At 44.2% G+C, this 12,319-nt stretch overlaps 1 protein-coding gene across 3 annotated transcripts in view; it reads left to right on the top strand.

Moving 5' to 3' along the window:
* Positions 1 to 12,319, top strand: part of LOC131266831 (protein ECT2) — a 73,458-nt gene that overhangs the window by 47,274 nt on the left and 13,865 nt on the right. For all 3 annotated transcript variants that reach the window (XM_058269489.1, XM_058269488.1, XM_058269490.1), the window contains 2 exons: positions 165 to 399; positions 8,984 to 9,119. In XM_058269489.1, coding sequence (XP_058125472.1) covers positions 165 to 399; positions 8,984 to 9,119 — 371 coding nt within the window. The remainder of the gene's footprint in view (positions 1 to 164; positions 400 to 8,983; positions 9,120 to 12,319) is intronic.

Below are 12,319 nucleotides of genomic sequence, written 5' to 3'. Positions count from 1 at the left end.
GCACGACCAGCACTTTCCATTCAACCCCCCCCCCTCCCCTCCCCCCACCCGCTCGCGAAAACAACACATTAACGGCCATTTTCACAATCGTTAACAGTCTCGCTATTCACCCCGCCCGTTTTCTCACTTTTCTCCGGGTTCTTTTTCTTTCTTTTCCCTTGCAGCTATGTCGATATCAACCTCACCATCTACACCGGAACTGACGCGAATCTGTCTGGTGGGACCGGTTGCGCAGGATGCAGCCACGCTGGCGGCCGCCCAAAGCCTCAAACTGCCGATCGTGACTTCCGACACCGGGGCCGAGTACGCCGGCGATGACGACAGCAGCCTAAGCACCGTCTTCGTACTGAACGACTTCGAGGGACCGGTTTATGATGCGCTCCTGCGAACCAAACAAAGGTAAGGCGTTTGGGGGAAGGGGCGGTGAAATGCCGTTGTGGTACATCGATACGCACTCCTCCAGCTTTAACGGGTTTATTAAAGCTACCCTCCATTCAGTCGGCTTTCGTATTTAACGTTTATTGCCACTGACACCATCGTGACGGATGGGGAAAATTGAACACGCGCCCAATGGCCGTAAAGATACAATCGAACGGCTTTATTCTGAGTGTACCGGTCGGTGACGGTTGATGCTGTTCGATTCTTATCCGTTTAGATCTTGTTGTAACACTTACTTGATCGCTGAAAGTTGAAAGGACACGCTTTGAGTTGGAAGCATGTTTTTTTCTCTTTGGTTGAATGTTTTTACAAAGGAAAGAGAACATTTAAATGATTTAAAACAACGTCACTGAGAATTTTTTAGAGTGTTACATAAAGTAACATGTAGCTGAAAAATAGATATACTTTTCATGATTCGAAAGTTTGTTCATTTGTTATATTTCTCCTAAGATTCTTGAATCACCAAAGTTTTGTAAATTTTTAAAGATTCACGATACTACCAAGATTGAACGGAAGCTTATGAAACTCGGAGCGTAGTTTGTTGAATTTGAAAACTAAAACAAAACAGGTCTTAGGGTGCCATTTTGAGTTAAAAGTGAAAGAAAATTAATATCGTCTAAAGATACGTTGATCTCTCATTTAACAACTTTTGAATCTGAATCTGAATTGGAAAAACGTAAATAGCAATGAAGGACTCTTTCACTTCAGAACCGAAAACTTTCGATAAGGAAATAGTTGGATTCCTTTAAAAATGAAATTTAACAAAGCACTTAACAATTGCGCCTGGTGTGTGTGAGTGTATGTCATCGAGCTATGGTGAACTAATCGGGTACATCATGCATCCTTTGCCTTGGCATTTGTGCTTTCGTCTTCCATCAAACCATTATAGACACGGCTTGTAGAAGAAGGTGGAAAATAATCTCTCAAACACTAAATCTAATACACTGCATTCGAAAATGATAATCTCACCTAAGTTTTTTTATGTAAACCTTATCTGCAGGATCGGGTTTTTATCAAAAACGACACAACTATTTATAAGAATTCGATGATTTTTGTTTTCTATTTTCTAGGTATTTTCGGGAAATCGAGAAAATATTCCTTTTATAAAAAAAACCAAAAACAGTGGTGTCCCAAAATATTAGCCTCACTTAGGGTTTTTATGAAATAACAAATATAAATAGCATAAATTGATGAAAATGTGATGATTTTAGTAGTAAATGTTACCATCCGGTCCATCAAGATTGATCTTTTTATTGTCTCTCTTATCCTCACCTCAACTAAATTTAGAGTTCAAAACCTGCACAGTACTACAAACCAACTTACGTTTTTCCATTCATTCTTCCAAGTCATTCGACTTTTTGGTGAGGTTCAAGTGCTGAAATTTTCTTTATGGTTATTTAACAATACAAGGACAAGAATGTGTTCAACTAACAGTATCTTTGCTAAAATTGAACTCCAGATTGTTTATCCCGCAACCTCCAGATCGATCGGCAACCTTTAGTTGAATTGGAAGCGATTCTAAAAATTCACCGTTTATCATGCGGCGAAAGTTTTTGAGGACGACCAGAAAACTTCTGAAGCCCATATGAACTTGGATCTTTCTAATAATTATTAGTGTACTTTACGGATCTTTTTATAAGCACGCCGATGTCGCGATTCGAATTACCATTAGAGTGATTTGCATCAATTTGATTTTTTTTCACGTTCCGTTAGTAGTTTTGCTCGGCTTCAATTTACATTGGAGTAACTTGGAATTAGCTAGTTTTGTTGAATTTCAATTGGTTTTTTAAGTGGGATATCATTTTGGTAAACTTAAGTTTTTTTAAACTTTTGGTGTTAATGACATTCTAATTTTGTTTTCTGAACACAAAACAGAACTGAAACATATTTATATTCTATTCAGAAATATGTCTCTGTTATTTAGTTTTGCTTGCGATCATTTAAATTATTTAGTACAAGAACTATTAAACTAGGGGAGACTTTCATGCAGTGTAGAGTGTGGAAAAAACGTCGTTATTCTTCGAGCTTATCTCATCAATTTCCACGAGTGTGGATGACTGTTAGTGGAGTTGATGCACGCGTTGTGTTTCATCCTCGGCCGGATGTTGCCTACTTGCGGCAAAAGCGGCGCCACTAGAACACTTTCTTTTTCCCGTTTAGCTTTTTTCCAGCTCATTGGATGGTGATTCAATTTGTCGAATGTGATAAAATCCGATTTTGTAACGATATGGTGCTTCCGCCACCGGGTATGTTTTTGCTATGCACGTGTGTTTGTATGTGTGTCAGTGGAGGGAGAATGTCACGATGGACCAGCCAGGCCACCCCCGATCAAATTGAACATGTATGAAGTATTGGGTAAATTTTAATGCAGTCCTATTTGCAATAAATATTTAGTGTTTTTATGCGCTCGCCCGCGCGCGTGCTACTAGTCTCGCAGTGTATGTGCATGTTTGTTTTTGGCAGATCAGCAAATCGCATCTGTGATACAACAACATCAGCACAGGACAGTATCGGTACGAGTAACAGCCATAGTACGAGATTTCACTCGATCCAACCAACAACCATTCAGTGTTGTCTGATCGCTTCTCTGACCGATAAAAAGCTGACATTGGTATCATCCCCTCCTTCCCCCTCGCCTCGTGGTACGAATTTCCTGCTCTGCAGCTTCAGTCGATTGCATTTGTTTTCCATACTCCTATCGCCCGACAAGTTCGGGCATGAATATTCGATGCTTTTTACACAACCAACGCTTGGAATCACGTCTCCTGCGCCCAATTCAGTAGTTGAGGGTGAGTGGTAAAGTGTGGTTGCCCCACCCTACCACCCACCACCCGATCTGAATGCTCTGAACTGAATTATCTAGTGAAATATCCACCCTATCGTGCCTCTTTTCACCCGATCCAAAGGGAGGCGAGAAGGGATGATAATCGTTTCGGTGAAAATATGTCATGGAAAGAGCATTAGATTTTATGTAGCATAAAATTGTTCGTAAACTGAGCGAGTGGAAAGTGGCAGGAAACTCGTCCCCGAGTGTGTACGCCGAAGGCGAAAAAGTAAGTTAGAAAATGGGAAACGGCTCGAGCGTACGGAATTTATACGACGAGTATAAATAGTGTGATGGTGGCGGCAATTCGCTCTTGGACTGCTTTATGTTTTGACGAATGGGAGTCAAGTTTTATGTGCGCGCGTAAATGCTAATTTCGGTACGACCACACCGAGCAAGTGTCGTTTTCATAAGCAATTTGTTTGCCGACAGAACCGGGACGGAAATACAAACAAATCTCCCCCGTCCACGAGTAGTCGAGTTGAATAAACGTTAAAACTGACGACCGAATGTATCGATTGAAATGGTCTTATCGTTGATTGTTTATTGCGCCAGGAGTCACGTTTGAGTGTGAAATTTACGGTCCCTTGAAACCGTTATTTGCTTCCTTTCCGAATTAACAACTTTCCTGCGAGAAGATTAAAGAGACTCCCTGTCCTTGCATATCTCGCTGATGTCCGATCTGTCAATCGGAATAGAACGGACACTAAAAAGCATTTTATACATGCATTAAATGTGGAACATACGTTAATTTTTCACGATGGAAATCGTACTTTCTCAAAATAGGAAGAATAATTACATTGTTTTAAGCATGTTTGAATATTTTATATTAAACTAAAGTTTTCGAAATTATTCAATTGACTTCTGATTATCCGCTTTGTGGGTTCTAATTTTCGCTTTCCCTGTTTTCAGTGTCTTGTTTGGCTAACCTGTTTTATGGGTTCCTCAAATAACTTTCACAAAAGCACAACGGACAACATGTGTCGACTGTTGTAATGTCTGTGTGCCCAAGCCCTATTGATTTATTATAGCAAATTTATTCTCTCTTGTTATTATGAACTATCTATCTCAGTGTTTAGCTCGCTCGAAGTGTTACTTTATGGATAGTTTTCGATGGGAAATAGTTACCGCGGTTACTTTGCCAACCCTTACGTTGTCGTGAGTTTGTTGTATCTCAATATACTTATTATGCTCCTACTGTAATACAATGTGCAAATATGGATTAGGCTCCATTGGTTCAGCGTTGGTCTACAAGCTAAAATTTTTCGGTGGACAAGCTTTCCGATCTCTGACGTATTTTTTTTATTGAAAGTATTGCAACTGTGACCTGTTCCGGAAAAACCTGTTGGTTGCAGTAATAGGCATCATATTATGCAAAAATGAAAACCGCTTGTTTGGTTCTGGTCTGGTGCCTGACAGTTCGTGTGTATCGTTTTCATACACACATCGTGTACCGCAGTCAGTGTCAAGAAACTAGAACACTTGCACGCAGTACGCCACGTGCCCAACAAGTTCCCTGTTCAACAAACCCGTCAATGTTAAAGTATTTTTATTTCAAGACAACTCCGTACGTAGCACACCGAAAACGATTGACCTACAGCATTTCCATTTTAAGTAGCTTGAGTTAAAAAATCTTCGACTTTGCATCCGCCCTCTTTGCCGTCTTTTCGGATCGGAGTTGCTAGCAAATTACTTCACTCTCCTACCGACTCCCGGAACGAGCAACAGGAGGAAGCTGCTGTGCGTAATTCGGTCGCTTGGAAGATATTCGCCTGGTGGGATCGTAATGACACTCACGTCACCAATAAAAGCTATAAAATAACAATATCAATTTCTGTCAACCCCCTCGGCGTTCGCGAACTTTGCCATCCGCAATCGATGTCGTTCCTATAGAGGGGCGAGCGAGCCGACCCCAGCAGAGGGCTGCCAGCTATAAACGTTATCCAAATCCACCAACCAAGTGTCTACCGACTCCGAGACCCTTACGACTAAGCTGTTCTCCAATGTCGTTTTGAGCTGTGCGGGAGTACTTTCGCTACGGAGCCACGGTGCATATGGGTAGGAAGGGAGGGAAAGCTGTATCGAGAATAGATAGTCCCCGCGCAAGTTAGCACGTTTGGCAAAACAGTTTTGTACAGATAAACAATTAATTTTATAGTTGCCATAAATGCCCCACCGTACCGCGCGTACTTGCAGAGTGTCGAGGTTCGCCTTGGCAGTGTCTTGATTCGTGGAAGCACAATATCTCCGAATCATGGTGGTTCCATGCGGGAAAACCGTTGCCTCTGTCTCTCTTTCTCCCCCTATCTGTCGTTTTCTTTAAATACTTCTCCAAACGGTGCATTTTATTTCGCACAGAGAGTGTTAATGTGCTACTCACGAGTTGAAGCGCAGATGAACTGAGGCGTCTTTAAAACGCAACTATATGGTGCCAAGTGCCCCCCTTCGGTACTGGTATGAGAACGAGCTATCTGCGATGCGCGGGAGGAAACGTTAAGAGGGGCAGCTTGCAGCATACGATCTCTCGTGATGCTTCGGTATCAATTATCTGGATTTTATCGATGAAAAAACATTCCATACCAACGAACGCCCTTCCAGATGCATGGTCTTCGTTGTTTGGTCCCTCGAGAATCATCGATCGGACTACCAGTGTGCTCAAAAAAGTTTTCCCAAATCTCATCCTACGTTTCCCGTACTCGCTTCTCCGAGATCTTGGAGGTCGATCAGGAAGCTGCTACCGCTCGTAAATGAGCCGTAAAGACTTCATTGGAAACCACAGAATGACGCGTTCGGCTGTGAAGCTCTTTATACCTCCCTCTCTCCAGGTTCGTTAGAAAGTTTAAGGCATCGTTTCGTCTGAACGGGGTATGGTAGCTCTAAATGGCAAGGCTCGTTCAAGGAAATCGTTTCATTCGTCTGCTCGTGCCTTCTGAGGATGGTAAAAACCACAGCCATTTCATCATTTAGCAACCATCGCGTGTCCGAGACCTCGTGTGGGAAGGGAATCATCCACGAGAGTGTGTGTGTGTGCGAAAAGAAGCACCAGAAGATGACGAAGCAGGGAGCCGCCTTAGGTTGTGTTGTGTCTAAACCCTGAGCGACACCTCCGCCCGAAAGTAGAAGCTGTAGAAGGAAAGAACTTCGGAGAAAATACATTGTTTATCTGCTCGCCGGAAGGTGTTGGGAAGTACGAGCAACTCACTTTAAACCGGTAAAGAGCTGCTGGTTGGGCTCGGAAGGCCATACCCTTTTCAAAGAGGGCATCAAACCGGACGGAACTCTGCCGTGTACGGTGTATAAACGCAGGGTGTGTCTGCTTTGAACTTTAAACTACTCCCAACGCTGGAGCCCAGAATGCTCCGGTGTGTATGTGTGTTGCATATGTTGCTGACCGTTCGAGCAACCACGAACGACAACGCACCTGGCCGCAGGGGAATCGGTGGGTTGAGTGGAGGAGAAGGTTCAGGCGAATGAGTGTGTATATCCTTTTCGATAACCGACGAGAGATCCCATCGATAGTCGATGAACCTCACCCGGCAGCAGGACGAGGACCTGCAAGTGGTTCAACTTCGACCACACTCTGCTGTGAGGAGGTGCAGGGGTTGGGGAGTGTTGGTGCGTCTTGGCCACTCACACACGCCCCGGAGCACGTGGTTATCGTTCCCCCGATTGGTAGAAGAAGATGGATACGTGGACCGGGTCAGGTGTGTGTGCACCAATATGTCGGTTAGAGGTTGGCCACGTAGCAGCGGGAGGGAAGGTGGTGGAGTGTGTACTTTCAACATTTAAGACTTTTTGCAACCTACTGTATTTTTTTTTTCAACAAGGGAAGCACAACGGTTTTCCTTATCGCTCATCGGTTCCTTCTCGGTTTGGGGTTGGTTTTTGTTTTACCCTCCATAGTACTGGGGAAGGAGGTCTTCCTAGGGACACGGAGAGTGCGGGAGACCGAAAGAGAGTAAAAAGAATCGAAAAGGAAACAATTTTCCAACCCATTTTCTTGCAATTCTTCCTGTTCCGCTCGATGAGTTCTCGAAGTCCCGTGTGAAGCCCCCCCGGGGTTGAGCCTTCGTTTTCGCTTTTCTTCTTGCTATCGGTTCCGAAAGGTTTCCTTTCGAGATCAACCGGAAGGTTTCCATCGTGGCGCCGAACGGAACCACTCTCCTGCCCCTCGCGGTCAACGCTTTCCCGCCTTTCAACGTACTCCAACCGAACGCGTACAAGCGTCGTGAAAATGTGCTGAGTGAAATAATGACAATGGAGACGATAGTAGTTTTCTTTTTGCTACATCTTTAAACCGGCCCCTTTCACCTCCCACAGAATCCTCCCCACTCTCTTTTCCCGGCCCTTCGTTGGGGTAAAGAGAATGATGCTGCTGCTGCTGCTGCTGCTCGGGAAAATCATCATAGTTTTTTAATTATCCTACCGGGCCCCGGTCCGAAGAGAGCGACATGATTTTTCCCCCTTGTTCGCGCCCTGTTCGTTTTCGTTCTTGTCGATTTTTCAACCCCGGGACCACAAGAAAGTTGCCACTTTTTACCGCAGCTCATTAGTGTTGCTTGCTTTGTGTGCGGTTTTGTACGAGGGGGTGCATGAAAGGAGAAGCCAAATGGAGTCCCTCCAGTAGTTTTCCCGTGCCCTGCCTTGTCTTGACGAGAGGGTTTTCATCGTGTCTCGAGACGACGGTCACCGTTGTGAAGAAGACAAACGGTGTGTGTGTGTGTGTGTGTGCTCTCCTTGATAGAATACTTTATCCCCCTACGACTATTGAGCGGCTGTGTGTTGAACGCTGTGAGCGCCTTTCCCATTTTTCCAACTCGCCTGCCGCTTTCAGCAATGCAGCTTACCTCGATTGGGTTTGTTTTACCACAGTCTCCAAGTGGTTCAGTAAAAGTTGTGTATGTTTGTTGTGTGTGTTTTTTTCAACATTAGAATTTTATTATTCCCTCGTTGGTTAGCCGTTGTGCCTGCTGGTACCTGTTGTGTTGTTTACGTTTTAATTAATTACTCGTTTTCAACGACTGCGAGCGACCCTGGGGGCGGGGGCCAAGTGAAAGGGAAAAGTTCTGTTTACAATTGTTTTCCTTCCCCGAGGACAAAAAGGTATCGAAAACCCCCTTGCGAAAACTCCCCCGGCTTCTACCCAAGACAATGAGATGGAGCTTTTTCCAAACGCTCTCAAGCTCTACCGAATCCTTTTCTTCGCTTGCCGACTCCGTTTGCTTTTCCATATCGGTTCCGCCCGCAAGGAAAAGTGAAGTCGCCTCAAATGCTCGACAAACCCGACCGGCGGCGAGGGGAGGGATGTTGTTTGCGGAAGGTAGGTGGATGCTGCGGCTTGCGGCAGGCATGAAATAAAGACAAAATCCGAACGTTCCGAGAACGAAAAAGTTGTACCAATATTTGATTTTAATGAAGATGCTTGTGATGAAAAGTTTGCACCAATTTGCTGGATCCGGTTTTTTTTGTCTGCTTCTTTGGTTTTCGGTTGAATACGGGTTGAGGAAAAATTGGAAGCATTCGATCGTTTGGGCGGGGAAGGAGGGAGAGATGTGCGGTGGTGGAAATAGTTGTTAAAATTGCTTGCGGTTCAGCAAACCATCCCCTTCCAACCCGTGTCACGTCGTGTGGTTTTTCCGAGTTTACTATTGCACTACGCTAGACGAACCTAACTCTCTAATGCCGGTTGTGTGTGTGTTTCTTTCTTCCTCTTCTCCGCAGGATCCTGGGCCCACCGGCCTTACAGCAGGCTGTAAGATTCAGCGAGGGTTTAGTGCTGAACAACCGTCCCATCTACAATTACTGCATGCGTGGCGTCATTACCTGCTTTACGGGTATTCGGAAAAAGGATGAGCTGGTAAGTTTTGCGGATGCCTTCGCTCGTCGGTCGACCTGAATGTCATCGTACGCCCGACGGTGGAAGCTCTTCATGCGGTTTGGTGTAATTTTGAGCAGATGCCTGGGAGTTCTAGCTAGCCCGGACAGGACCGGGCAGGAAAATCAATGAACCAAGGATTCATTAGTTAGCGCTGGGTTTGATTGGCTCGTTTGTGTACGGGTAGTATCGTTGGGGCCCGGAGTGAGGATGCCCGGGGATAGGGTTAGGTCAAAGTATCCCGAAGAAACAGCAATTACCCTTCCATTATTGAATTTAGCTCGAGCTCTCCCGAATTCCTCCCGTTTTTTTTTAGCTCCAACTCCAGTGCACGGCTTATGACCACCGTGGTCCATTATCCCTTTTTGCTGGCGTCCACGACGACGCATCCGTCCATTAGGCAGGGACCCATTCGGGACCTGGAGGGCTAGGGAGGGGTAAGACATTTGAATAATTTCCCTTATTCATCAGGCTGCCGATGAGACGCGGAAGAAGAAGGGACCAGGATTGCGCAATCATGTCCAGCCGCCCGGGGAGTCGTACGCCTTTGGGTTGCCGAACTTCCTGACCCAAGATATCCTCTCGGCAAAGGTGCACCTTGCAGCAGCAACAAAAAAAAAACAGGGAGAGGCCAAAGGAAAACCGACGTGATGTTGTCGGTCGGTGGAAGCAAATTGATTCCTGCTACGATTATTAATCAGTTGCAAAAGTTCGAGGGTGAAAACGTGACATCCGTCGACATCCGGTGGCGCTCGGGTGGCGAGAAGGGTGCTGGACACGATTCTTGAACCCGATTCGGCTAATTTCGCCCGCACGAGATGCGACCGAGAATCCCCCACCCCGCGTTCCACCCCTGCGATGGACAGGTTCTGCCACGATAAAGACATCATTAGTGAAATTGATTATGATGTTGTCGGCTGGTTACGAGGACGCTCCGACGGACTGCTGATGCCCCCGGGATCGGACCGGTGTGTTGTGGCGAGAGGACAACCTGAAGCCTGCGCCCGTTTGCCATTTACAAGAGATGCCACGGCTTGACCTGCGTGCGTTTGGAAAGGTGCCTCCAAAATGAAGGCTTTCGCTAAGCCTGCTTAATGGAAAAGGCCCCTACCGATGGTGGCCTGGTGGGCGGAGAGTTCATTGATTTCTCCGATCACGTGTTACTGGCCATGACCTTATTATTATTATTATTATCATCATTTTAGCTTGTTTCTTCCAAAAGGGATGCCCGTAACTACGTGCGTAGAAACCGGTGATCTTGTCGGAACTGTTTGGGCTTCAGTAAATGGTCTTTTATTTGTCTGTTTATTTCCAAAGTGTAGTGTTTAGCTCTACGCAAATGGTTATTGTAAATATTATGTTTTAAATCGCACAACAAGTCCCTTAAGCAGGCTTGGAACGTCTCCGAGGAGATTAACCATGTGATCTATTTAAGGACGATGGTAGATTGTTGATCCGTGGGTAGGCGTTTGCTTGACCTAGGTAGGGATACCAAGATTTAAGTAAATTTGTCCAATTTGTTTCTTATGTTTGCATCGAAATAATCATATAGATTTGACAGCACGGGAAAGGTTATTATGATAGGTATGAAAAAACAAAGATTACCAAACGCACCGATATGGAACTAAGCGAGAAATAGGCCACTGCCATAGCAATTGTAACGTTTCACACATTCACAAAAATAGAGAAATTTTTTTCGGCGATAATTTCGGATAAAGTTGTTTAATTCCGGAAAGCTGCACACCATATACATCTCCACACGCCGGAAGTCTTGACAGAAAGAACAGCGACTTTATGCATAGGCTTCTCGCTATTTTTTATTCACGATATGGCGTTCTATTGGTCTCTCTAAAAAAAAACATTTGAAATATGCTGTAACATGCTTCAAAAGGAACATAAAGTACCCGGGTTTTTATCATTTGTCGCCGTCTGGCTTTAAATAATCTTTGGTCACGTGGACCGCGATAAAGCTGGAAGTTTAAACATATAATCAAACGTAGTTGTTTTATTGTTTTGACCACGACGGAATCAATTTAAATGATAAAGTTGTCAAACTTGTTCTGAATTTCAAACAAATGCTACTCTTTATTTTGCTTTCAAGTGAAAGTTGTACGCGTTTTCCATTTGTGGATAAATTTTTTTAATGCAAACGTTAAGGGAATTATTGGTAATTTTTTTGGAAAAATCATCATTTTTCAGTGGATGGGGCAAGCTTAAACAAGTTGAGTGTACCGTTAAACTTCGAAAAAGAATTGTAACACGTAGTTAGGGCAGCGTTAAATCCATCAGGGCATTTTCCGGTAGGGTGTATTTGAACCTCCCTAGCGAATTTTAAGATTGAAAATCAGTTTGTTTTGATTTTTATAGATGTAGATTACAAATTAAAATTACAACAAACCCGCCTTCAATCTGACAATTTTCTAGTCAAGTTTAAAGATACCCGATCAAAGTTATCGATTCATAACCGAAGCTTAGCGATATCCTGCTTAATGTAACATTGGCTTAATGAGGTTTTTCTACTGTTTTACTAAGTAAAGGGTGTTGTATACTTTTTAGGACAGCCATTTTTTTAAATTTCAGAGGCTTTGATCTCCTCGGTCATTTGTCTCTATTTAGGACAGCCATCTTAATTAAAAACGGTGCAAATTGTTCATTCATTTACCCGTCACGTTTCAAAACCCTGTTCAAAATAAGCTACCGGTGGCCAAACAATAGCTATCTTAGTTCGGCATCGTTGCGTCTAGTAATCTCTTACAGCGTTTTACACCTCACCTAGCAACCGGGACAGTGTATGTAGAACATCAAGAATGATAGCCTACTGCAGAGTATTTGATGTAGAATAGCAAAACTCATAAGTGGCAACACAAACCGGTAAGTAGAATATCCATCACTTTCTAGGATCTACCAGAATGAAAGTTGTCTCATGGATGTTCGAAGTAGAGAAGACCAGTTGAAAGGTCCAGGATAAGGTAGGCTATGATCGCTTTTTCGCATCAGAAAACGAGCGCGAATCACAACAATCCTCGCAAAAGCATGTTTTTGACCGAAAAGCGATTTTCCCCTACTTTTACCAGCACCCCTCGACTGGTCGTGCCTACTTCGAACATCCACGCGACAACTTTCATTCTGGTAGATCCTAGAAAGTGATGGATATTCTACTTACTGGTTTATGTTGCCACTTG

Source organism: Anopheles coustani, chromosome 2 (assembly GCF_943734705.1).
Source record: "Anopheles coustani chromosome 2, idAnoCousDA_361_x.2, whole genome shotgun sequence".
NCBI lineage: Eukaryota > Metazoa > Arthropoda > Insecta > Diptera > Culicidae > Anopheles > Anopheles coustani.
The sequence above is the reverse complement of the archived record's forward strand: the minus strand, read 5'-3'. Positions and strand labels throughout refer to the sequence as shown.